Here is a 27,237-nt window from a genome sequence, read left to right as displayed (position 1 = left end):
CAGCCAGAGCGCTCCCAGGCAGACTGTGAGCCTGTGCAGGCTCTCTCCAGCCCGGCAACAGGGTTGCAGGGCTTGAGACAGCCTACTGTGCATGTGTGTTTGGCCGGCCCAAAACGGCCGGACAAACACACATGCGCTATGAGGGAGAGTGCTGAGCCAATGCCAATGCCCCGCCCCTTTCAGAACGAAAGGATGATAATCCTAGTTTATCATCTTTTCGTTCTGAAAGATTTGCAGCTTCTGCTGCTAGGGGGTTGGGGGGGGGGGGGGGGCGGGGGGGAAGCTCCTGCACCCATATGGAGGAGCCACCCCTGCCGAGGTGATAGATTTCCAGTTGTGGAGATATTTGGATATATTTGCCCCTACTTATTGCTGGAAAGGCTGAGCAGCTGGTACTTGGACTGGGTCATTGCTTACGTCCCGAGTCTCTGGATTGATGTGAGGTTCTCCAGCGAGCTCCCTGTTTAGAGAAACCAGCCGTAGTTGGTTGACTAAACATTTGCGGTGGTCTATATTGAGAGTGGTAAGGCTGAAACTGTTGGGAGCGGTAGTATGAACCTCTATAGGTGAAAAAACCTTGTCTCCTTGCCTCTCTGAAAGGCAATCTTCTATATTGCCAGGCACCTAGGGACTTAGCAGTGTCAGTGTCTGTTTTAATGGCAAGAAGAGCTTTGTCTATGTGCTTGCCAAATAGCATATCCCCGTCATAAGCCATATCCAGAATCTTGGTTTGCACTTCAGGTCGAAACAAAGTGGCTTTGAGCCAACCCTGACACCTCAGAACAGCGGTGCCTGCCAGTTGCCTAAACCCTATTGAGGCGATATCCATGGTAGTGTCAATAAGTTCAGAAGAGGCTCGTTCTCCTTTTTGTAAGATCTTTTTTAGGTCCTGTCTTTGGTCCTCTGGAATGAGATCTTTCATAGATCACCACATCTGCCTGTCATATCGTGCCAGGATAGCCAAAGCGTTAGTAGCCCTCACTGTAACAGCCGACATGAGGGAAAATCTTTTGCCTATAGTGTCAAGGCGTCGTCTGTCTCTATCTGGTGGTACTGAGATCGGAGCTGCCGGATTTTTTAATCTTCTCTGCGCAGCTTGAGAAACTACAGAATCCGGCCTAGGGTGTCCCGTGAGGCATGCAGGAGAATCATCAGGAGCCCTGTATTTTTTGTCAATACGGGGCAGGACTGCTGGCACTGTGGCAGGTTCTTCGTAATTCTAATACCCTCCTGCCATAAGTGGTTATTGATGGGGATGGATCTAACTGATTTCTGTGCCTGGTCCTTGAAATCATATATGAAGCAATCAGAATGCTTCACTGCAATGGGTAGGTGAAATCTTTCTGCTGCACTTTCCATAATACAATGAAACCCCCTCAATGTCTTCCGGAGGGGAATCAGCTGGAGGGTGTTGAGGTGGAGATGGAATAGGGATGACGTAATCATCCCAGTCATCTGGTTGCGCTGGTAGTTCACCTTCTTCCCTGGCCTCATCCTCCGATGTGGAAGGACTGTCTCTAGGAAGGGAGACAGCACGTGGTGGTGGTGTCATTCTATGCGTAGCTGAAGGCAGTATATTTGATATTGGAATAGAAACTGTACGTGGGGGGGTTGATGGTGGTACCCCTGTCTGTGGAGGGAAGCGTCACTATCTTCATCAGAAGATGTTTTTTGGGCTTTAGTTTCTTGTAGCCACAGCAATAATCTGCCTTCTCTTTCCACTGTCTTAGTTGGAAAGGTATGACAGATTTTGCAATCCTTTGCATTATGAGTAGGGTGAAGGCAATATATAAAAAATTTATGTGGCTCATCCACATGGACTCTCTTTTTCCCACAGGTCTGACAAAAGAGGCCTTTAGAATCAGACATAATTGGAGTAAATGAAAGTCCGAGCCTTTTTTGAAGTAATTTGTGGAAAAAACTAAGTAGAGCTCAGGGAGACTCCCTTTGACGTGCAGTCAAAATCTGAGGAAGGGAGCTTCTCTTGGGAGTGTTCTAGAGGGTGCTGTCGTCGGATTGGTTGTAGTCCAAGTTCGGTCCATTTAAAAAAAGGACATGGATAGACTAGCAAATTTAAGGCGTATTTGCATTGTAGCCACTGTGGTTATTGTATACTGCTTTATAGGACACCGTGGGACTCCCACTTCGACAACGGGGAAGATTCAACCATGTGAATCTATGAAAGATCCAATACTAGATAATCAACCGTTTCCTGCTCTAAGTGCATAATCTGTGACCAGAAGTGCTGGATCGGTGCGCATTGGCATGCCAGGTGTATTGGCTGCCTCCCTCCAACCACGGCTTGCCAAATTAGTATTGTCTCTCAATCGCCATTTGTACAACTTCCATGGGGTGTAATAGAGACGATGAAGGAAGCAGAAATGTATATGCCGTAATCTACTAATTGGGAGCAATTCTCCCATTTGTGCACAACAGCAGCACTATACCTCCTCTGTTATGGGTTGATTAAGATCCACTTCTCATACCAGCCCTACCTGAGGAATAGTTCTAGTGATCGACCTTGGCACAGCGCTATACATTAGAGAACTTAGGGTCAGATGTATCAAAAGTTTTTGCATTCGCAAACGGTGCGAGTCGTAAAATTTGGCCGTCTGCGAATGCAAAAATGTAGTCTGCAATGCATGAAAGGCATTCGCAGACCAAAAATAAGAAATCGCAAAAATTGCGTTTTTTTGCGTTGCGGCTTGGTTTTGCGAGTCGCATTTTGCGCCTCGCAATTTGCGACATGAAATACCGAATCGCAATTAGCGATTCGGTATTCCAAGTAGGAAATTGCGAGGTGCAAAATGCGACTCGCAAAACCAAGTCGCAATTCGATGCATCAAAAAAATCGCAACTTGTGATTTTTCGCAGAATGGAATTTTGCACATGCAAAATACCACTAAGTGAAAGCAGGTGGTAACCAGATGCAACCTATATAAAGAGGCCCAGAATGCCTCAGACTTTTCCACAATGGCTGCACTCTACGTCATGGCGAGGAGGATGAGGATCTTGGCAGGTTTGAGGAGAGGGAGGAGGAGACAGGAGCGCATTTTAAGAGTGCGCATTACACTTTTTGACCAGACAGAGGAGGAAATATTTGAGAGGTACAGGCTGAACTCTGCCATGATACTCGACCTGATAGCTGAGCTACAACCCATACTGCACCACACAACACATAGGACTCATAGCATACCCACCCATGTGCAGGTATTATCCTCCCTCCAACTACTCGCCTCAGGGAGCTATCAAGGGGTGATAGCAGTGGCCGGAGGGGTCTCACACAGTACCCTCTCTAGATTTTTCAATGCATTTATCAACGCCATGCTGAGCAGCATACACCAGTACATCAGATTCCCACACACCCCACAGGAAATACAGCAGACAAAAATAGATTTCTACCAGACAGCACAGTTCCCCCATGTCCTAGGTGCCATAGATGGGACACATGTAACAATCTGTCCACCATCAGCCACAGAGTATGTGTACCGCAACCGTAAATACCAACATTCCATAAATATACAGGTGATATGCAATGCCTCCTACATCATAACTGATCTCGTGGCCAGGTACCCAGGGAGCACACGATTCATACCACAGCGGCATTCACACAAGACTGCTAGCTGGGGAGTTTGGTGAAGGATATCTACTACTATTATCCCTCTGTACACTGGTGCATTGATGGCAGTGTGACGTCAGATGGCTCAGTTACTCATTATACCCTCTGTTCACTCCAGGAGACAGTGCCTATGCAGTGCGCACCTACATGATGACGCCCTAGCTAAATCCTACTACACCTGCTGAACGGAGATACAATGCAGCACACAGGGCGACCCGCAACGTGGTGGAGCGCACCTTTGGGCTGCTGAAGAGTCGCTTCTGGTGCCTCCACAAAAGTGGAGAGGCACTACAGTACAGCCCAGAGACAACATGTAGAATAGTGGCTACTTGTGCAATCTTGCACAATATAGCTACGACCAGGGGCATACCTGTGGAAATATCTGATTCTGAATCAGATGAGGATGATGATCCCATACCACCCCTACAGCCAGCAGACAGGACCAGTGCAGCAGAGGGCAGGCAAAGGCGTGCTGACATCACACACAACCATTTCAGATGTTAGTATGAACAACACAAAACAACTGACAAATGTACTTGTAGTAAGTAAATTTATTTCCTTAATGTCAGGTAATATCAGTTCCACTAGTACCAACAAAAGTAATTGTGACAATAAACAAAAGCAGTTAACAGAAAATCACTATTCCTTCATAGTGTCCTTATGCCAGAAATACATACAGTCCCCTGTGGCCAATACACTCACTTCCTCTGGCCACGCACGCCACTCGAGTGCGCAGTTGCCTCACTGGCACCTCGAGTTTCTGCCTCTGTGACAGTGCTGTGCCTGGCACTGCAACGTCTGGCATCCGTTGTGGGCACTAGCTGGCTTTGCTTAGCTAGCTGCTGAGGCTCAATGTGTCCTCCATGTCCCCCAGTCCCAGTTCACTTGGTGTGGCTGACCGGTTACCCATAATAGTGTCTATCACATTCGTGATCTGGACTAGTCCTTGGGCCACATCCCTGCTGCTGTGCGCTGCCTCTACCTGTGCGGCCAAAGCATGACGCAATATTAGCGCTGTAGAATTTGCCTGCCTAGTGACAGAGCGACAGAAACCGCCAAACATACCCATGAAGCGTCGCTCCTGCCTGCGGTGGCTTACCCTGTTGTGGCACAGCTCCTGACACAGTTCCCTCATTGCAGTAGTCAGCTCCCTCGTATCCTGCGATGCTTGGACCTGTCCCTCATGCAGCTGTTTGATGTTGGCAATGAGACACTCCAGCTGTCGATGCAGCCCCCCCCCATATTTGTATTATGTGCCTCCATCTGCCTTTGTAACGCCAAGATTTATTTGTTTTGCAGGCGCTGCTGCTTTAACATTCCAGGCCACCAAATAATGATGTTCCCTCACCTGCCTCAAAAGCCTGTGCGCCTGCATATGTAGGCATCCTGCGGGGTGCTGTGGTCTGCTGTGGACAGGGCTCCAGCATCCGAGTGCATCTGCCACTTGGGGACGGTGTGTGTGAGTCTTCCTGCTGCTCATCAGAGTCCCGGTTCAGTTCTGGTAGTGGAGTGCCCTAGGCCTGCGTCAGATTGGTGCGATGTTCTGTGACTCGCTGGTATTAGAGTCTGAAGCAGGATGGGTGTCTGTATCCTCTGCAATGGCACATGCTGTAGCTGCTGGGCCACCTGCAATGACAATATGCAGCATGTCAGTTATGTATGTATCAATAAAGGTCACACAATGGTAATAAAGGTACAGTTACTTCTCATCACTTGTGGGTGTTGTGTTCTTCTGTGTGCCGCTCTGCCTATTACATTGTATTTACTACTTTCAGCTCTGGGTTGTGGACTACCACTCCCATAAGGCATTGTTGTGCTGCTTCTAAGATGTGGAATTGACTACTTCTCAAAATGTTTTCAACTACTTGCTAATTCCTAAGGGGGTTTTGTGCATACACATATGGGGTTACATTTCAATATTGCACTTACCTTTACTTGTACTTGGTGTGCCGGATGTGTCAATGTCAGTGACCCCACTAACTGATTCTGGGAGGAGTGTGGACTCCACTAGGTCTTCCATCCGGGTGGAGGGTGTCTCTGTGGGTGGTGCGCCTCCTGTGCTCCTGGCCTCCTGCAGTCGTCTTGCCACCCTCTCCTTGGCACGGGACCGCAGGTCGTACCACCTCTTCCTGATTTCCTTGACAGAGCTCTACGCCACTCCAACAGCGCAGATTTTGGTCTGGATATCTGCCCAGAGTCTGCGCTTTTCACTCTCAGGCACCTGGAGTGAGCTTTTACCGAACAAACGGTCATGGCTCCTGACCACCTCTTCTGTGAGCACCTCCACCTCTTGCTCACTAAACTTCAGTTTGCGCTTCTTTTCTCCCTCCCTGGGCAGAGGTGTCCATGGTGGTTCTGCTGTACTGCCTTCTTCAGAGACTTGCTCAGTGTGGCTGGGCTGACTCTCTCTGAGTGCTAGTTTGGGTGTGGCACCTGCAAACTGCCTGGGATGACTCCCTTCCTGCTTGTGATGTCATCAGGCTCCTCCAGGTGTGCGTTCTTGCAATTTGTGATTTTCAATTACCAAAGGTATTTGGGCCTTGCAAATTTTCAGAAATCGCCAATTCCGATTCGCAATTATGATACATGGACTTTTGCGACTCGGAAATAGCGATTTCTTAAAAATCGTTATTTGCGATTCGCAAGGCCATTTCATGATACATCTGGCCCTTACTTTTTTGGGGACTCACTGGGGTAACTAATATTTTAGGAGAACCAATTTATCAGGTTTGTAGGGGAACATCAGAGTTAGCTTCCTGCTGATCATTTCAAGCCTATGCATCAGGATATAGTACAGCAGCGTAGGCGTGTGCTGGAGTGCCAGCGTGTTAAGTTTGATAAATGTTGTGTTACTGTAGAGGTCATCTCATTTTACTAATTGTAATTTGCAAAGCTGGGTGTATGCCTTGGGTTCGGCCGCTGCACCAAAGAGTAGATAAGCCTGCAGCGGGGCCACATGGATATACAGTAGTGACAGGGATACTCTCTGATGTAGCATGTCCCACCCAAGCACTGTGCATTGTACTGTATTCATTCTGTTTACCTTGTGGACTGCCCTGGCCCAGAGGACTACATTTAGTGGATGTGGGTGTGCTGGCACAGCAAACCCTCCCAAATGATACAGCAATGTCAATGTAGACCAGGCCATCCATGGCTGTTTTCCTGCCCAGACTAACAGGGTGGTGAGGGTACTAAAAATGTTCAGTCAAGGCAATAGGTATATTCACAAAATAATAAAGAAAGCACAGCAAGACCACTGTTTTTATCATACCAATACACCCTGCCATAAAAAATGGTAATTTAAGCGAGCCATTGATTCTGTCCTCAAGCCTACAGATAGCTGTAACATAGTTTAAGGTCAGGACTTCCTCCTTATCTAGACTTGTTCAGACAACCAAAGTACATGATTAGGGAGTCCGCCCTCGCTAACGGGTAGTCATTCTGAAACTGACAAGTGCAGGATGTCAGGGAAATAATATGCTATTCTGCCCAGTTTATGGAGAGGCCAGATCACTCCCCAAATCAAATGAATCCCTGAATAATAGTGTGGAGTCTACAATGCAGATTACGAACATACAGTGTAATGTCATTCACGTAGAGTGAAGTTAAAGGGGGTCTACTCCCAAACGGCAGGGAATAGTCGCTGCATTATTGAAGTAATATAGCCACAAGGGGCTCAAGTGCTATTGCAAAAAGAATAGGAGATAGGTGACAACCCTGATGGGTTCCCATATGCACCTCAACAGATGCTGAGACCTGTCAATTGAAATATAGTGTGGCAATTGGCTTGGAATAGAGCAACTGAACTAGCCACAGAAAGCAGCAGGGAATACCCATTCGACTGAGTGTAGCAAACAGAAAATCTCACTGAAGGGAATCAAATGTCTTTCTGGCATCAAGGAAGAAGGCAGCAGCCTCTTTGTGGTATCAAGAAAGATCACAGCAGCCTTGACTTGATTCAATAGGGTGAATAACGTACAGAGAATATGGCTGTATGGAGTTTATGGGCCTTTGATATACCTGGTACAAATCCTACTTGGCCAGGTAAACCAGGTTGGGAAGGTGCAGTGTAAGCTAGTTCGCCAAGATGTTTGCTAGGAATGTATTATTGCTGTTCATTAGTGATAGTGGCCGACAGGAGTCACAGTCAGCCTTGTTGGGTTTAAGGAGTAGGACTATAATGGCTGCCCTCAGAGCATCTGGTAACACCCAGTCTCAAACGCTTCCAAATACACTGCATGCAGACAGGGCACCAGCAGATCGATATACATTTTATAAAGCTCAGCTGGAAGGCCATCTGCGCCTTTCCATTAGACAGCTCTTCAATAGCATCAGTAACTACCCCCATGCTTATGGGACATGCTAAAAAGTGATACTGCCAGGAAAACAGCTCCAGTTTGCTAGGAGCGGAATTTTCATCTGTTTTCCTTCCTACTGTCAAGCAGGCAGGAAAACAGATACAAAGAATTAGTCCCACACGCAGGGACCAGGGGGCTTTGAGGCTCCCCCTGTGGTCTGAAGAAATGCACACTGAGTGCCCTGAGTGGGCCAGGGCACCCAGCAACAAGTGGCAGGGCTCCAGGGGATGGGGCCCCTGGGGCCAAAATCTGGCAGGGGAGAATGGGGGTCAGCTGCCTCCTTTTCCTTCTACTAATTGGCCGGGCTTTGAGGTATGAGGCCCCTGGGGCCAAAAGCGGCCCAGGGAGGGGGAGGGTCACGTGGTCTCCTCCCATTTTAGTAATTGGTAGGGCCCCTGGGGCTGGAGTTCCTCAGGCTGAAATCGGCCAAGGGAGGGGGTGCTTGGCCCCCTCCCCTTTTACTTATTGGGTGGCCGCAGGGGATGGAGTCCCCGGTGCTGTAATCAACCCAGGGGGGACTGTGTGCCCCTTTCCCAGGTTGCCTAAATATATCAGATGGGCCACAGGGCCTCGTTGCAGGCCAGGACCCATGGCTGAATCCCCTACTAAGCGAGGCCAAAGGCTGTGTGAAACACAGGGTGGGTGCCTGCGTGGCTGTAGGGCTAGCTCCAGCTGCATATTGCCAAAGGCCATGTGAGGCACAGGTGTCTGTGGGGGGTTGGCTGCTGTCATTCCTGCCCTTGCCATGTACTGCTAATTACCCCACATATTACATAATTCGTGACATCTATGACATTATTGATAATGTCACTACAACATTTACAATAAAATTATTGATGAGAAAACTGCATGGTGGGGTGTGAGTTATAATGACCTTATGGCACTAGTTGTAGGAGGCCGGCCTGGTGTGTGGTGGGTACCTATGGTACTTACACCTTATACCAGGTCTGGGTATCCCTTATTAGTGTAGTGTAGTCAGTTTATAGAAGAAAGGCTCTCTAGAGGCAGCTGTGGATGAGTAGCCAAGGCTTATCTAGGAGACATAAAAAGCTCATGCAAGACCACTGTAGTCACACTGTACTTACACACATGAAAGAAAACACTCAGTGTTACAAAAGTTAAGGGTATTTATTTTGGTGACACAAATACCAAAAATACCATAGAGGCTATACTCCCTTAGGAGGTAATACACAAATTATATACACTAGTATGCAGAAATAGGCATAAAAACAATTAGTGAAAATCACAATAGAGAGAAACAGCCCTAGGGGGAGCACAAACCATATACTAAGAAAGTGGAATGCGAAAGTCAGTCCCCCACCTAGGCAAGTGTAGTGTGTAGAGGGGAGTACTAGTAAAGCCCAAAGGTAAGTACCACAACCCACCCCAGCGACCAGGAAAGCAGGAGTAAATCACTGTAAATTGCCCAGAACACCCACTTGGAAGAAAAGAAGAAGAATGCAAATCCCAGAAGAGAATGCAAGACACCAACAGTGGATTCCTGGACAAGAGGACCTGTGGAAGAAGGGGACCAAGTCGAAGAAGCACAGCAGAGTGCAGGAAGGGCAGAAGCCCCTACCCACCAGACTGAAGGTGCAAGAAGTGAGTTGAAGATGAAGGAGAGTCAGCATTTCACCCAAGAAGACATAGAGGTCCTGGAGGATGCAGGTGATGTCCCACGCCGAAAGAAGGACTGCAGTCAGGTTTGTGTCTTCGGATTCCACCAACAAGCCTTAGCACTTGCAAAACTTGTGGTTAGCGGAAAGTGGAACTGCTCCAGACCAGGAAAGACAAGGTGGACTCGACCCAGGAGGGAGAGTCAGAAGGGGCTCCCAGCAACACAGAGAGCTAACAGAAGCACAGGCAGCACCCACAGGAGTCCCACAGGACGGGGACACAAACGTCAAAGAAGGAGCCGACGCATCACTATGAAAAGGGTTCCCATGCGGCCAGAGAACCACTCAGGGAGCTGTGCGTCACAGGATGGAGTGCTGGGGGCTGGAGCTTCAAGATGCCTGCAGATCCCTTGGAAAAGATGCCAACAAGCCTTGGTAACTGCAGGGCTGCGGTGCACTGGGGTACAGTCCTGCATCAGCAGGCAAGGGCTTTCCTCCACCCAAGTTGAACAGCTTCAGTCTACCACCCATGATGCAGGATCCACAAACCATATACTCCAAAAGTGGAATGCGAATCACGAATGGACCCCAGGCATATGGGAGGTTGTAGAGGGTTGCTGGGACTGTGAGAAAACAGTAAGGGTGTCCAAAATACCCCACCCCAAGATCCTGAAAAGTAGGAGTAAAGTTACCCTAATACCCCAGAAAGACAGAATAGTCATGATAGGGGATTCTGCAAGAACCACAAGCACCAGCAAAACCCTGAAGACGGGTTACTGGACCTGAGGACCTGTAAAGGAAGGGGACCAAGTCCAAGAGTCACGAAAAGTGTCCAGGGGGTGCAGGAGCCCGCTAAACCCCTGTCTGCATGAATGTCTGCATTCATCCTGCACTGGAAGCCAAAAAGAAATCTCCGGTGGGTCGACGGAATCTTCCCCCTGCCAACGCAGGCACCAAACTTCTGCATCACCAGTCCTCTGGGTCCACTCTCATCCTGACGAGCATGGTCCCTGGAACACAGGAGCTGGGGCTAAGTGTCTCCCACAGTCCAGTGGCCCATCTGTCCAAAGTTGGTGGAGGTAAGTCCTTGCCTCCCCACGCCAGACAGCAAACCTGTGTACTGCGTGATCTGCAGCTGCTAGGGCTTCTGTGCACTTTTGCAAGGATTCCTTCATGCCAGCCTAGCCCAGGTCCCCAGCACTTTGTCCCGCCTTGCTCAACTCGCTGAGTTGACCACCGGCTTCGTGGGGCCCTCTTTTGTTGTGTTGAGACGACCCCAGTGCTCAGATTTATTGAACGCCTGTTCAAGTGCTTCTGTGGGTGGCTGCCTGCTTCTGCGTGGGCTCTCTCTGTTGCTGAGCGCCCCCTCTGTCTCCTTTTCCAAGGGGTGACCTCCTGGTCGCTCCTGGGGCCGGGCAACACCGATTATCTTTAACCGTGACTCTTGCAGCTAGCAAGGCTTGCTTGCAGTCTTTCTGCGTGAAAGCAACTCTGCATCCTCCAGGACGCCGTGGGACATCTTCTGACCAAAGGTGAAGTTCCTGGCACCTTCCGTTGTTGGAGAATCTTCGGCTTCTTACACCCGGAGGCAGCCCTTTCTCACCTTCATCTGGGGTTTAGTGGGCTCCTGCACCCCCGACACTTGCGTCACTCTTGGCCTTGGCCCCCTTCCTTTACATGTCCTCAGGTCCAGTAATCTGTCTTCAGTGCTTTGCAGTCAGTTGTTGCCTTTGCAGAATCCCCTATCTCGACTTTACTGTCTTTCTGGGGCAGTAGAGTAACTTTACTCCTACTATTCAGCGTCTTGGGGTAGGGTATCTTGGACACCCTCAGTGTTTTCTTACACTCCCAGCGACCCTCTACACACTTCACTAGGCCTGGGGTCCATTCGTCGTTCGCATTCCATTTTTGGAGTATATGGTTTGTGTTGCCCCTAGGCCTATTGTCTCCTAAAGCATTCTATTGTGTTCTCTAGTGTTTGCACTACTTTTCTAACTGTTTACTTACCCGATTTTGGTTTGTGTGTATATTTTGTGTATATTACTCATCTCCTAAGGGAGTATATCCTCTGAGATACCTTTGGCATATTTTCACAAAAAAAAGTGCCTTTATTTTGTGTTTCTTATGATATAGTGCTATCTGATATAAGTGATGTAGTAGGAGCTTTGCATGCCTCCTAGTTCAGCCTAAGCTGCTCTGCTATAGATACCTCTATCAGCCTAAGCTGCTAGAACACTACTAATCTACTAAAATGGGGATAACTGGACCTGGCACAAGGTGTAAGTACCATCAGGTACCCACTATAAGCCAGGCCAGCCTCCTACATTGGTGGTGCAGCGGCGGGATACGTACTTGTAACTGCTATACCACTTTGTCATTGGTACTTTTCATAAGAAAAACATACCAAATACTTCAGAAAATACACAGTAACCTAGACAGTTTTAACTTTCCTTCTCTAAAACTTTCTAAAAAGTTTCAGAAAAGTTTCAAATGTTTTCAAAAGTTTTAAAAAGTTTTCTCTGTTCTTTAAAAAGTTCCAAAACCTTTTTCTCACTCTCTGTCCTAAACCCTTTCTATCACATCTGCAGTAGAACTTACTCCCACAGTTGTCCAGGCAACATATGGTAGTTTCAACTTTAAAAGTTTGAGGGGTCTCTGCATTGAAAGAGGTTTAGTAATTGGTAAGAATCCTACCAAAGATCTTCTCCCTAGCCTTCTCCTAGAAAGTGAACCGAACCAGTCTGGCCCATCCCAGGATCAGGCGGTAGAGGAGGGGGGTACCCAGCAAGACTCAGAGGAGTCCCCCGAGGATGGTGGGGAGGGTTCTTCCAAGGACCTGCAAGCTGACAGGCCACCTAGTGACACTGATAGTGGGAGGGGGTCACAGACTAGTAGGGCACCTTTCACTCCTAAAGGCCAGGTTACTAGGGTCCGGCCAGTTAGGGACAGGTCCACCTCTGTCAATTACCACATTTCTTTTGTGTCTCACAATTCCGAAGCCCCTGACCCTGAGGCTAACTTAATGGAAAGGGAACTCAGAAAGCTTTGGTTGGAAGAGGCCAGGCTGAAGCTTAAACAGCAGCAGCTGGCCTTAGGCAGGGACTCTCTGGATGGGGAAAGGGAAAGGCAAAGGTTGGGGTTAGTTCCCCATGGAGGCAGCAGCAGTGTTTGTGATAGCAATCCTGTTAGACAGCAAGATTTCAGAAACCTGCATACGATAGTCCCTCCTTACAAAGAGGGGGGCGACATTAACAAGTGGTTTGATCTACTTGAGAGGGCCTGTATGGTACAGTTGGTCCCTCAAAGGCAGTGGGCTGCTATGTCGTGGCTATCTTACACTGGTAAGGGTAGGGATAGGCTCCTTACTGTCAGAGAAAGTGATGGTAATAACTACAAAGTTTTGAAAGATGCACTCTTGGATGGACTTGGCTTAACCATTGAACAACGTAAGATTAAGTTCAGAGACACCAGAAAAGAGTCCTCTCAAGACTGGACAGACTTTGTAGACTGTTCAGTGAAGGCCTTGTGGGTTGGTTACATGACAGTAAGGTAACTGACTATGAAAGCCTGTATAATCTAATCCTGAGCGAGCATATTTTGAACAAGTGTGTGTCTGATTTGTTGCACCAGTACTTGGTAGACTCAGATCTGACTTCTCCCCAAGAATTGGGAAAGAAGGCAGACAAATGGGTCAGAACAAGAGTGAACAGAAAAGTTCATACGGGGGTGACAAGGATGGCAAGAAGAAGGATGGTAAGTTTTCTGACGAGGGTGGGGACAAAGATAAAAAACATTCTGAGTATTCATCAGGCCCACAAAAATCCTTTGGGGGCGGTGGGTCCAAATCCTCTTCTCACAATCAGAAAAAGCCATGGTGTTATTTATGTAAAGTAAAAGGCCATTGGGCAAGTGATGCCACTTATCCAAAGAAAAACACCAAGTCCCCCACTACCACAACCCCAAATGCAATCTCTAGTGCCAGTAGTAATAGCAGTGGTGGTGGGAAGTCTACTACAAATAGCCAGTTCAAAGGTGTAGCTGGGCTCACCATTGGCAGTGTAGTTGGGGTTGGTCTTGTTAGGGAGACCACAGATGCTGTTTTAGTCTCTGATGTTGGCATTGACTTTGCCACCTTGGTTGCTTGTCCCCTTAATATGGGTAAGTACAAGCAACTTCTCCTAATCAATGGTGTTGGATTTGAGGCCTACAGGGACACAGGAGCCAGTGTAACTATGGTTATAGAGAAACCGGTTCACCCTGATCAACACCTACTTGGTCAGCAGTACCAAATGACTGATGCTCACAATAACACACTTAGCCACTCCATGGCTGTTGTGAATCTCGACGTGTGTGAGGGGGAGGGGGTTACTGGTCCAAAGAAAGTTGTGGTAGCCACTGGATTTCCTATAGATTGCTTACTAGGCAATGATTTGGAGACATCGGATTGGGCTGAAGTGGAGTTGGAGGCTCATGCAGCAATGCTGGGCATTCCTGGGCATATTTTTGCTTTGACAATGGCTCAGGCCAAGAAGCAAAAAGGACAGGGAAACTTGGATCCTGGAAGAATGGACTAAGTGCTCCCAAACGCTAGGGGTAGTAAGGGTAAATCCTTGCCCACTATCCCTCCCTCTTCAGAAGATTCCCCTTTTGAGGAAGAGGAATCCTCTCCCCGTGCAGAACCTACACGAGATGAGCTGGCAGCAGACACTGCTGAGCTTTTGGGTGAAGGGGGGCCTGCTAGGGAAGAGCTGAGTGTGGCACAGCAGATCTGTCCCACACAAGAGGGTTTAAGACAGCAAGCTGTCAAACAGCAAAATGGGGATGTCAGTGATAGCCATAAGGTGTATTGGGAAGACAACCTCCTGTATACTGAGTCAAGGGACCCTAACCCTGGAGCTGCCAGGAGATTGGTCAGCCCTTTGCAGTATAGGGAGTTCCTTCTTACCTTGGCACATGACATTCCTTTGGCTGGGCATTTGGGCCAAAGTAAGACTTGGGACAGACTTGTTCCCTTGTTTCACTGGCCTCATATGTCAGAGGACACCAAAGAGTTTTGTTGGCCTTGTGTGACCTGCCAAGCCATTGGTAAGATTGGTGGCACACCAAAGGCCCCCTTAATTCCACTTTCCGTGCTTGGGGTGCCCTTTGAAAGGGTAGGGGTTGACATAGTTGGCCTCCTTGACACTCCAAAAGTTTCAGGCAATAGGTTTATCCTGGTGGTAGTGGACCATGCCACTAGGTATCCTGAAGCAATTCCCTTAAGGACCACTACAGCTCCTGCAGTGGCAAAGATCCTCCTGGGAATCTTTTCCAGAGTGGGCTTCCCTAAGGAATTGGTGTCAGACAGAGGTAGTAACTTTATGTCTGCATTCCTCAAAGCAATGTGGAAGGAGTGTGGTGTAACATACAAGTTCACTACTCCTTATCAACCACAAACAAATGGTCTGGTTGAGAGGTTTAATACAACTCTCAAATGTATGATAATGGGACTCCCTGAAAAACTCAGAAGTAGATGGGATGTCCTGTTACCTTGCCTCCTTTTTGCTTACAGGGAAGTTCCCAAAAAAGGAGTGGGCTTTAGCCCCTTTGAACTTATCTTTGGGCACCCTGTGAGAGGTCCCGTTGCACTTGTGAAGGAGGGTTGGGAACAACCTTTAAAAGCTCCTAAACAGGACATTTTGGACTATGTACTTGGCCTAAGATTAAGAATGCAGAGTACATAAAAAAGGCCAGTAAAAACCTTCACGCCAGCCAGGAGCTGCAAAAGCAATGGCATGACCAGAAGGCTGTCCTGACCCAGTACCACCCAGGACAGAAGGTGTGGGTATTGGAGCCTGTGGCCCAAAGAGCACTCCAGGACAAATGGAGTGGACCCCACCTAATTGTTGAGAAAAAGGGCGAGGTTACCTATTTGGTAGACCTGGGCACTGCCAGGAGTCCCCTTAGGGTACTCCATGTCAACTGCCTGAAACCCTACTATGACAGGGCTGATCTCACCCTGCTCAAGGCAACTGATGAGGGACAGGAAGAAGAGTGACCCTCTCCCTGATCTCTTCTCCACCACTGAAGCTGATGGCTTAGTGGAGGGAGTAGTACTGGCAGATTGTCTTACTGCAGAGCAGAAAGATAACTGTGTAAATCTTTTAAGTCAGTTTTCTGAACTCTTCTCACTGATACCAGTTACCACTACTTGGTGTGAGCACACAATCAATACTGGAGACAGTTTACCTGTCAAAAGTAAGATTTATAGGCAGCCTGACCATGTCAGGGACTGCATAAAACAAGAGATACAGAAAATGTTCGACTTAGGAGTGATTGAGCCTTCGGAAAGCCCATGGGCTAGCCCAGTGGTGCTTGTTCCAAAACTTCATAGTAAGGATGGAAAACGAGAGATGAGGTTTTGTGTTGACCATACGGGACTCAACCAAGTACCCAAGACAGATGCTGACCCTATACCCAGGGCAGATGAGGTGATATATACACTGGCTTCTGCCAAGTATCTAAGCACTTTTGATTTAACTGCAGGGTATTGGCAGATTAAATTATCAGAAGATGCTAAACCGAAAACAGCATTTTCAACCATTAGAGGGCACTATCAATTCACTGTAATGACCTTTGGTCTAAAAAATGCACTTGCCACTTTTCAAAGGTTGGTGAACACAGTCCTGCAAGGGTTGGAAGCTTTTAGTGCAGCATATCTAGATCATATAGCTGTCTTTAGCTCCACATGGGATGATCACCTGGTCCACCTGTGAAACGTTTTGGAGGCCCTGCAAGAGGCAGGCCTCACTATCAAGGCTTCAAGGTGCCAGATGGGGCAGGGAAATGTGGTTTATCTGGGACACCTGGTAGGTGGAGAACAGATTGCACCACTTCAGGGGAAAATTCAGACAGTCATGGATTGGGTTCCCCCTACAACACAGGCCTTCCTAGGCCTCACCGGGTATTACAGGAGATTCATTAAAAACTATGGCTCCATAGCAGCCCCACTTAATGATCTCACAAGTAAAAAGATGCCTAAAAAGGTATTGTGGACAGCTAACTGTCAGAAAGCTTTTGAGGAGCTCAAACAGGCCATGTGCACAGCACCTGTCCTAAAAAGTGGTTTATCTGGGCTGCCTGGTAGGTGGGAAACAGATTGCACCACTGCAGGGGAAGATCCAGACCATTACGCAATGGGCTCCCCCTACAACTCAAACCCAGGTGAGAGCTTTTCAAGGCCTCACAGGGTACTATAGGAGGTTCATTAAGAATTATGGCTCCATTGCAGCTCCTCTTAATGACCTCACCAGTAAGAAGATGCCTAAAAAGGTATTGTGGACAGCTAGCTGTCAAAAAGCTTTTGATGAGCTCAAACAGGCCATGTGCTCTACACCTGTCCTAAAAAGTCCTTGCTACTCCAAAAAGTTCATAGTCCAGACTGATGCTTCTGAATTGGGAGTTGGGTCAGTGCTCTTAATACTGAGGGCCAGGATCAACCTGTTGCTTTTATCAGCAGGAGGTTGATGCCTAGAGAAAAGCATTGGTCTGCCATAGAGAGGGAGGCCTTTGCTGTGGTCTGGGCACTGAAAACGTTGAGACCATACCTGTTTGGTACTCACTTTACTGTTCAAACAGACCACAAACCTCTACTTTGGCTAAAACAAATGAAAGGTGAAAACCCTAAATTGTTGAGGTGGTCCATCTCCCTACAGGGAATGGACTATACAGTGGAACATAGACCTGGGAGTACCCACTCCAATGCAGATGGACTCTCCAGATATTTCCACTTAGTAGGAACCACGGCCAAACTCCAGAAGAGGCTGCAACGCATCCAGAACGCCTTCACACATCTCATCCTGGACATCCCTGCCACTGCCACATCATAGATCACCTGAAAAACCTTCACTGGCTCCCAGTCAATAAGAGAATCACCTTCAAACTCCTCACGCACGCTCACAAAGCACTGCACAACACCGGACCAGAATACAACAGACGACTCTCCTTCTGCACCCTGACCCGGCATCTCTGCTCCGCCGACCTCGCCCTCGCAACCTTCCCACGTATCCGCAAACTACAACCGGTGGTATACCATTCTTGCACCTCACCGCCAAAACGTTGAACACTCTTCCCACCCACCTGCACCAGACCAAAGACCTCCTTACATTCAGGAAACTTCTCAAGACCTGGCTGTTTCAACAGTAGCAGCACCTCCCCCCCTTCTCAGCGCCTTGAGACCCTCACGGGTAAGTAGTGCGCTTAACAAATTCCTGATTGATTGATTGATTGCAGTAGGTGCCTGCTGAAGCAGGGGAGTGACTCCTTCACCCCAAGGGAGATTCCTTCGCTCTTCTGGTACAGGTTAAAGACAGGCTGTCCTTTGAGGATGCACAACCAGGAAACAGTTGCAGTTGCTGTCAGGAGCTGAAGATACAATGTTGCAGAGGTCATCTTTGCATCTTTGTTGCAGTTTGAGAGTTCCTGGAAGATCCAGATGCAGTTTCTTCGGTCAGAAGCGAAGTGGAGGATGCAAAGGATTCCTGCGGGAGTCTTGCAATCTGAATCTGAAGAACCACCTAAAGGAGAGACCCTAAATAGCCCTGAAAGGGGGATTGGTCAGCTAAATAGGTAAGCACCTATCAGGTGAGGGCTCTGATGTCTGATGTGCCCTCACACTCAGGTACTCTGCATCCATCCCTCAGGGCTCGAGGGCCTGCTACAGGGGTGACTTATAAGTGACCTGGTGTAGTGTAAACGGCAGTGAAAGGGTGCATGCACCTTTTCACGCAGGCTGCAATGGCAGTCCTGCAGAAGCCTTTGCATGGGATCCCTGTGGGTGACAAATTGAATGTGCAACCCATAGGGAGCCCCTGGAATCTTATTGCCCTGGGTACCTACATTCCATATACTAGGGAGTTATAAGAGGGCACCAGTATGACAATTGTGGGTGAAATACTGGGTTACCAGTATGCAACAACCATAATTTAAGGGAGAGAGCATAACTACTGGGATCCTGATGAGCAAAATCCCCGTAGACAGTCAAACACACTGACAAACAGGCCAAAGTGTGGGTAACCAAGCTAGAAAGAGGCTACTTTCCTACAAGCCAAAGCACATACTTTGGGTTTTGAAAGCGGGAGCTGTAAAGCAGGACCCACTATCAAAAACTGAAGCTTTCCTCTCTGTACCCTGCATGCATACAAAATCTTTTATACAAAAATAAATAAATGAATAGGGACCGCATGGGAGCCCTTGAGGGTAAGAAAGCTAAAAAAAAATAAAAGAAAAAAAAACCCATAGCACTCCTGGTCGCTCCTGGGCCCGGGCAACACCGATTATCTTTAACCGCGACTCTTGCAGCTAGCAAGGCTTGCTTGCGGTCTTTCTGCGTGAAAGCAACTCTGCATCCTCCAGGACGCCGTGGGACATCTTCTGACCAAATGGAGAAGTTCCTGGCACCTTCCGTTGTTGGAGAATCTTCGGCTTCTTACACCCGGAGGCAGCCCTTTCTCACCTTCATCCGGGGTTTAGTGGGCTCCTGCACCCCCCGACACTTGCGTCACTCTTGGACTTGGCCCCCTTCCTTTACATGTCCTCAGGTCCAGGAATCCGTCTTCAGTGCTTTGCAGTCAGTTGTGATCTTTGCAGAATCTCCTTTCACGACTTTAGTGTGTTTCTGGGGAAGTAGGGTAACTTTACTCCTACTTTTCAGGGTCTTGGGACGGGGTATCTTGGACACCCTTAGTGTTTTCTTACACTCCCAGTGACCCTCTACACACTACACTAGGCCTGGGGTTCATTCGTGGTTCGCATTTCACTTTCAGAGTATATGGTTTGAGTTGCCCCTAGGCCTACTGCATCCTATTGTGTTCTACAGTGGTTGCACTACTTTTCTAACTGTTTACTTACCTGATTTTGGTTTGTGTGTATATTTTGTGTATGTTTACTTACCTCTTAAGGAAGTATATCCTCTGAGATATTTCTGACACATTGTAACTAAAATAAAGTACCTTTATTTTTAGTAACTCTGAGTATTGTGATTCTTATGATATCGTGCTAAGTGATATAAGTGGGATAGTAGAAGCTTTGCATGTCTCCTAGTTCAGCCTAAGCTGCTGTGCTATGGCTACCTCTATCAGGCTAAGCTGCTAGAACAATACTGATCTACTAATAAGGGACAACTGGACCTGGCAAAAGGCGTAAGTACCATCAGGTACCCACTATAAACCAGGCCAGCCTCGTACAATACAGTTTTTGAAATATTGGCAATTATCTGTTTTAAAAGTTGACAGTGCAATTTTCAGTAATAGTTCCTTGTGGGGGAGGAAAAGTTAGATCAGTTTACAGGCAAGTACTTGACTTACAATTCCAGTCTCCGGGGGTTAGGAAGTCCACAGGTTGGGGTTTAAGTTAACCTAAAACACCTACTATCAGCAACAGGGGGCCAGCCGGGTAGAGAGGTGAAAATGTAGGCAAAATTAACATGGGGAGTGGGGGCACTCAGTTTCAGATCTGCAGGCAGGTAAGTACCTTTGGCTTTGGAGGGCAACCCGGGGGGGAAGGGTGGTGGTTTAGAGGAGCACGGGGGGCCCTCAAGTAGGCACCAAACATACACCATCAGTGGCGCTGGGGCAGCCGGGTGAAGGCTGCAAACAAGATGTTGGGTCTCCAATGATTTTCTATGAGGGGACCCCGGGGGTCACTCAGAGGCTGCAGGTGAGGTCCAGGAGGTCGTCTCGGGCACACCACAGCCTGGACAGGGAAGAGGATCGCCCGCTAAAAGTTGCTGCACCACAGGTCGGGTTCTCCCAAGCCTGGGGGCTGTGGGTGAAGTTTTTCTTTAGGTGTTAGATATCTTCGTCCAGAGTTTTCGCGGTCAGGGGGGTCCTCGGGATTCCCTCTGCAGGCATCGTCGTGGAGGGGTGGAGAGGTCAACCCAGGGTGTGCCCTTGCCCAGAATCGACTGGGGATACTCTCTAGCTGGTCTGGCCACCTGGACACAGGCCATGGGAGTCCGGTGCACAGTGGTCAGGACTCGCGAATTCGGAGTGGGGTTGGAGTCCTTGGTTGTTGTTTCTTCTTCAGACAGGGCCGCTGTCCACAGGAGTTCTTGGTCCTTTTGGGTACAGGGCAGTCCTCTGGAGCTTGGCAGAGGTCACTGGTCCAGCTGGAAGAGTTGTTGTGCTTGTGAAGGTTCTTTGAAGCAGGAGACAGGCCGGCAGGGTTGGGGCCGAGTCAGTTGTCGTCTTCCTTCTTCTCTGCTGGGGACTTCAGCTTTGCAGTTCTTCTTCTTGTCAGGTCGGCAGGAATCTGTGGTTCAGGGAGGCCCTTAAATCCTAGATTTAGGGGCGTTTCAGGGGTCAGAGGGCAGTAGCCAATAGCTACTGTCCCGAGGGTGGCTATACCCTTCATGTGCCCACTCTCTTTGGGGAGGGGGACACAAACTCCTAATGGTCCCTGTCCTCCAAACCAAGACGAAGGATTCTGCAGGGAGGGGGGGTCACCTCAGCTCTGGACACTTTAGGGGTGGTCCTGGCTGGGGTGGTCACTCCTCCCTGTTTTCCCTAATTTTCTCATCGGATTTGCCGCCAACAGTGGTCTTTGTCCAGGGGTCGGGCATCTCCACTACTTGGAGTGCCTTGGTGCAATGTCACCCGAGGCTTGAGCCTTTGAGGTTCACCGCCAGGTGTTACAGTTCCTGCAGGGGGAGGTGTGAAGCACCTCCACCCAGGACAGGCTTTGTTTCTGACCACCGAAAGCACAAAGGCTCTCACCCCATGTGGTCAGAAACTTGTCTGAAAGTGGCAGGCTGGCACAGACTGGTCAGTTCTGCATTAGCAGTATGGTTAACATACCAAGGGCATCTCTAAGATGCCCCCTGGACGCATTTTTCAATAAATTCCACACTGGCATCAGTGGGGGTTTATTGTGCTGAGAAGTTTGATATCAAACTTCCCAGTATTCAGTGAAGCCATTATGGAGCTGTGGAGTTCGTAATGACAAACTCCCAGACCATATACTCAATATGGCTACACACTTACTATGTCTAAGAATGGACTTAGGCACTGTAGGGGCATATTGCTCATGCAGCTATGCCCTCACATGTGGTGCAGTGCACCCTTCCTTTAGGGTTGTAAGGCCTGCTAGAGGGGTGTCTTACCTATGCCACAGACAGTGGTGTGTGGGCATGGAACGCTGAGAGGGGTGCCATGTCGACTTTGCCTTTTTCTCCCCACCAGCACACACAAGTTACAAAGGCAGTATACATGTGTTTGGTGAGGGGTCCCATAGGGTGGCATAAAACATGCTGTACCCCTTGGGGACCTCCCCTGGCCTCAGGGCCCTTGGTACCATGGGTACCTTTTACAAGGGACTTAACTGTGTGCCAGGGTGTGCCAATTGCGGAAACAAAGGTACAGATTTTGTGAAAGAACACTGGTGCTGATGTCTGGTTAGCAGGATCCCAGCACACTTTCATTCAAAGTTGGCATCAACACTAGGCAGAAAGTGGGGGGTAACCATGCCTACAGTGGGGCGGCGGGACAATCCCAATGGGACTCGACATATTGGTTTCTTGATCTCTGATGTGAAGGGTGGCAGTCTGACCATTCAGGTTCTTTTTCTGAAGAAGGAGCAGATCTATTTGAGAGTGAATCCTTGAATGCCAATCTGCTGTGTTCTGATGAGGATGTTATGGGAAATAGTGTTAAAGGCCGCGGAGAGGTGAAGCTGGATGAGGGCCGCTGTTTCTCCTTTGTCCAGGTTGATTCGAAGGTCCCTAGTCCTAGCAATGAGTACTGTTTTGGTGCTGTAGTTCTTTCTGAATTCTGACTGAGTGTTGTCCAAAAGATAGTGAATTTCGAGGTGGGTTGTAAATCGCTTGTTGATGGCCTTCTCAATAACATTGGCTAGATAAAGTAGCAAGGGGATAATCTGAAGTTTCTCAGAGGATTTGGGCCAGCTGTGGGCTTTATGATTTCAGCAAGTTGCCATTCATCTAGGAAAGTGGCAGATGTGATGGAAGTGTTGATGAGGTAAGTCAGTGTAGTGCTGATAGGTGATGCTACCAGGTTGTAAATGTGGTGGGGCATGGGACCACTAGGGCCTCTGAGTGGATAGTCCGCATGATTGCTGCTGTGTTGTTTCTGTGCAGAGATGTCCATTTAGTCAGATCGCCGTCTTGGCTGCTGGTGGGCAGGTTAGCAATGAGTTCTCTGGGGCTGGGTTGCTCTGCAAAGTTGCTGCAGACATGTTTCTGATTTTCCAGTGGAAGATGTTGGAGGGGATGTCACAGATTTGTTTGAAGGTAGCAATGTTGACTGAGGGGGAGGTGAAATCCTTTTCTCTCACAAGTATTTTATTGGGTTTTTAGTGAATGAGTAATTTAACATACAAAAATCATAATGAAATGAAGCACAAAATCCTTAATGTTCGAGAATATCTCCTTGACGCTGTTAGAGCTTCTTTCGATGCAGTGCTAGTGCTTTCTTCTTAGTGTCTCTTATTTGCTTATGATAGTGTCCGAGTACAGCCTTGTATGTAGTTCTGTCTGCGGTGCTGTGGCTGGCTCTCTAATTTCTTTCTAGCTTTTTACACTGTCGATTTGTGTCTCAGGGTCATCTATTTAACAGATAGTCTGCTTGATTGATCTACTATGCCTGGTGGATTCGATGGGCACAAGGGAGTCTGCGCAGTGTTTGATCCAGTTGTTGATGTCCTTGTTGAGGTTGTCTGTGGGGCTAGGTTGATTCATGCTGAAGACACTGAGCCAGTCTGCTTCTGTGATGTTGCCCCAGTTGCGGCTGAACCTGGTAGGGGTGCTGACTTGAGGTGTATTGATTTGGAAGCAGAGGATGGAGTGGTTGGTAGATGCGAGCAGTGTGGTGGAATTGTATTTGATGCTGTCGCCTGTGGTGAAGATGGAGTCTAGTGTGTGTCCTGTGGTGTATGTGAGTTCTGAGAAGAGCTGGGTGAGTCTGATGTTACTCAAGCTTTCAAGGAGTGTTGTGGAGCATGGGCCGTTTTGGCCTTCCTAGTGAAAGTTGAGGTCACCGAGGAGAATGTAGGCTCTGGAGTCGATAGGGAGCAAAGTGACCACATAGGTGATGAGGTTGGTAAAGGTACATTGTGGTCCAGGTGGTCAACAGGCAACGGTTCCATTCATGGTGAACTTTCAGAGATTTGCAGCATGATGTGCCGGTGTCCCATGAGTAGAGTGGTGTTCCCTGGGGATGATTTGCATTTGATGGACTCCTTGTAGATGATAGTGAGTCCTCCTCCTGTCTTGTGAAGGCAGCCCTGTGAGCAATCTCGTATCCTGCGGGGATTGCCATGGCAGTGTTGGGAGCAGATGATGAAGGGGACGTGGGATGTGTTGCTGCTCAGCAGGTCCCATATATTTGTTGTGTGTTTGCTGATTGATCTGTGTTAAGAAGCATGCATGCGAGGTGATGTTGATGTGTGGGTTTGTTGTTGCATGTAGTGAAGGGTGGGGGTGTAGGCGTTAGTCCTTGTGTGGGATGTGTGTTGAGAGGTCTGTTGAGGTTGTGGTTAGTATTTGCGTGTGGCGTGAGCTGCAGCAGCAGTTGGGGAAATGGAGTCTGGGGTCTAGCGACATAAGGAGCGCTGCAGAGTATTGCTTGGCTGTGATTGGGTCAGGGTTCCTGGCGCTTGGCACAGTCCAGGCGCTGATTGGCTCAGATAGGTTTGCCTTTGGTGCACCCGCTGTGTGTCTGTGTTGCAACTGCCATTAACTAGGTTCTGGGATGGGGGGGAGGAGTGCAGTGTGCAATGATGTCATTTACTGTGCTGATGGGTAATGGGAAGGTTTCCAGTGCCCTGATCTATTTGAACAGATCTGCAAATTCTGAATGGCATTCAATTAGGGGGTATCTCACATCTTCTCTGTCTTAAAACAAAATGTGATGCAGGTTCTACAAGAAGGATCCAATACACATTAACATACATATTATACACAGTATAAAAACGTATAAATATACATACGAATGGGTGTGTCTGGGTCACAGTTGTTGGTATTGCAGCAGGAAGAGTTACTTCGTACGTGATAGTTTGGAGCAGTCACACTTTCAAGTTTAAGACACTGCTTCTTGTAGGAGCCACATGACCTACTAAATTCTGTAGTCCATTTTCGTATGCTGCCTGAACCTGTATAGAGAGGAGAGTCCCAAACAAACAGTGAACCAATATTGTTTGTCAATCTGAGCCCTTATGAAGAACCATAGTTGACTGGGTCATATTGATATTTCTCTTTAGATTCATTTTAGAGACACACTGCACAATGGTTTAGTGAAATTGTGCGATTTATTGATACTTCAAATGAGCTTGGGGAAAGTACCATTGCTTTAAGGAAATAGAGCCAATTCATCAATCAAATGAAGTTATATTTGGCCTGAGTTAGGTTCAATAAATTATTTATTATGAAATTCAAAAACCCAATATAGATAAAAATTTATAATAACAGGGGGCATGGTCTTGATATCTAAGCTGGCAGTCGGCCTTCCGTGAGCTCCCAGCTCTCTGGCTCAGACTCCAGCACCATCCTTTCTGCTGGTGCACACCCTTGCTCCAAGAAACGCTTCAAAGTCAGAGAAGTCTTTGGAGCGCTTGTGCAGATATAAGGTCACCGCAGAGGAGCTGTAGTTCCTGTTCGATCAAGCCCAGCGTGTATCAGGTGACTTTGTGAACAAGCATTTATTATACAATAGGTCTCACATTCGCTTGAGTTAGAGCTATTGACGCTGTAAAAGCATAACTGGACTTTTCTTGCCACAAACTGGTCAACCCTGTCGCATAATTTGGTCCCCTCTGCCACATAATTCCAGTGGCGCTGTGTATAACTAAAGTACTTCCATTTACCTACGCTGGAGTAGGGAGCACATTGACGTGGTCTTACAGGGAATCATTTACCTAAACTGGGGCACCCTGAAAAGTTAGGGACCTCCCTGCACCGCAGGGGCTTGTGCTACAACTCTGAAGGGAAAGGAGGAGAATAATACAGCGAGCACCAAGGAGAAAGCCTTCACAGTAAATCACGTTTTTTAGGTCGAGCCTCGACAGCACGCATGTGCTGTCTGGAAGCCCTCTTGTTAGGGATATAGGCATATGTGTCCTGCCTGCCTCTTCCAATAGGTTGAAGGCAGTGTTGCTCTTGTTGTGCTGCCCTCTAAGTGATTTGGCAGCCGATACGTCACTTCCTGTACTTGGCCGAGGAGCACCTACCAAGTACAGTTTTCTTAAGGCTCACATGTTTTTCTGTCGCTTGGACAGACTATTTTACTTTGTTTCCTGCCACTCGTGTTTGTCAGTAATCATGTTCACACGTGTAGGAGGCTGGCCTGGCTTATAGTGGGTACCCTGTGGTACTTACACCCTGTGCCAGGTCCAGTTATCCCTTATTAGTAGAACAGAGGTGTTTCTAGCAGCTTAGGCTGATAGAAGGTAGCTATGGCAAAGCAGCTTAGGCTGACCTAGGAGACATGCAAAGCTCCTACTATACCACTTATATCATATGCACAATATCATAAGAAAACACAATACACAGACTTACTAAAAATAAAGGTACTTTATTTTTATGACAATATGCCACAAGTATCTCAGTGAGTACCCTCAGTAAGAAGGTAAGTAATATACACAAGTTATCTGTACACAAACCCAAAACAGGTAAGTAAGAGTCAGAAAAGTAATGCAAACAGTGTAGAATTACAATAGGTTGCAATTGGCAAGCATAGGTCTAGGGGCAACACAAACCATATACTCCAAAAGTGGAATGCGAATCACGAATGCACCCCAGACCTATGGGAGCTTTTAGAGGGTCACTGGTACTCTAAGAAAACAGTCAGGGTGTCCAAGATACCCCACCCCAAGACCCGGAAAAGTAGGAGTAAAGTACACCTACTACCCCAAAAGAGCACAGTAGTCCTGATAGGGGGATTCTGCAAGAACCACAAACACCAGCAAAGCACTGAAGGCGGATTCCTGGACCTGAGGACCTGCAAGGCAAGGGCACCAAGTCCAAGAGTCGCGATAGTGTCCAAGGGGGCAGGAGCCCAGGAAACCCCGGATGAAGGTGCAAGGAAGCTCCCTCAGTATGGAAGAAGCTTGGATTTCTGCAACAACGAAGAGGACTAGGAACTTCTCCTTTGGATGGAAGATGTCCCACGTCGCGATGATGGTTGCAGAAGTGTTCAGACGCAGAAATACCGCCAACAAGCCTTGCTAGCTGCAAGGGTCGCGGTAGAGGTTTTTGGGTACTGCTGGGGACCAAGAAGGACCAGGATGTCGCCCCTTGGAGGAGGAGACAGAGTGGGCGCTCAGCAACTCCGAGAGCCCCCACAGAAGCAGGCAGCACCCGCAGGAGTACCCGAACAGGAACTTAGAAGATTTGTGAACCGGAGCTGGCTCAGAGTCACAAAGGAGGATCCCACGACGTCGGAGGCCAACTCAGAGGATTGAGCACTGTAGGACGGAGTGCTGGGGACCCAGGCTTGGCTGCGCAAGAAGGAAATCCTGGAGGAGTGCACAGGAGCCGGAGCAGCTGCAAATCACGCAGTACACGGGTTTGCAGTCTAGCGTGGGGAGGCAAGGACTTCCCTCCACCAAACTAGGACTTAAGGATCACTGGACTGTGGGAGTCACTTGGATAGAG

General features: G+C 48.2%; 1 protein-coding gene across 1 annotated transcript in view; it reads right to left on the bottom strand.

Annotated features, from left to right (window-relative positions):
- Nucleotides 1-27,237, bottom strand: part of LOC138247097 (uncharacterized) — a 272,302-nt gene that overhangs the window by 45,560 nt on the left and 199,505 nt on the right. Inside the window, exon 5 of the mRNA XM_069201840.1 lies at nucleotides 24,576-24,737. Within this exon, the coding sequence (XP_069057941.1) occupies nucleotides 24,576-24,737 (162 nt within the window). The remainder of the gene's footprint in view (nucleotides 1-24,575; nucleotides 24,738-27,237) is intronic.

The sequence above is a fragment of the Pleurodeles waltl genome, chromosome 7 (genome assembly GCF_031143425.1).
Source record: "Pleurodeles waltl isolate 20211129_DDA chromosome 7, aPleWal1.hap1.20221129, whole genome shotgun sequence".
Lineage (NCBI taxonomy): Eukaryota > Metazoa > Chordata > Amphibia > Caudata > Salamandridae > Pleurodeles > Pleurodeles waltl.
This window is presented reverse-complemented; position numbering and strand designations above follow the sequence as displayed.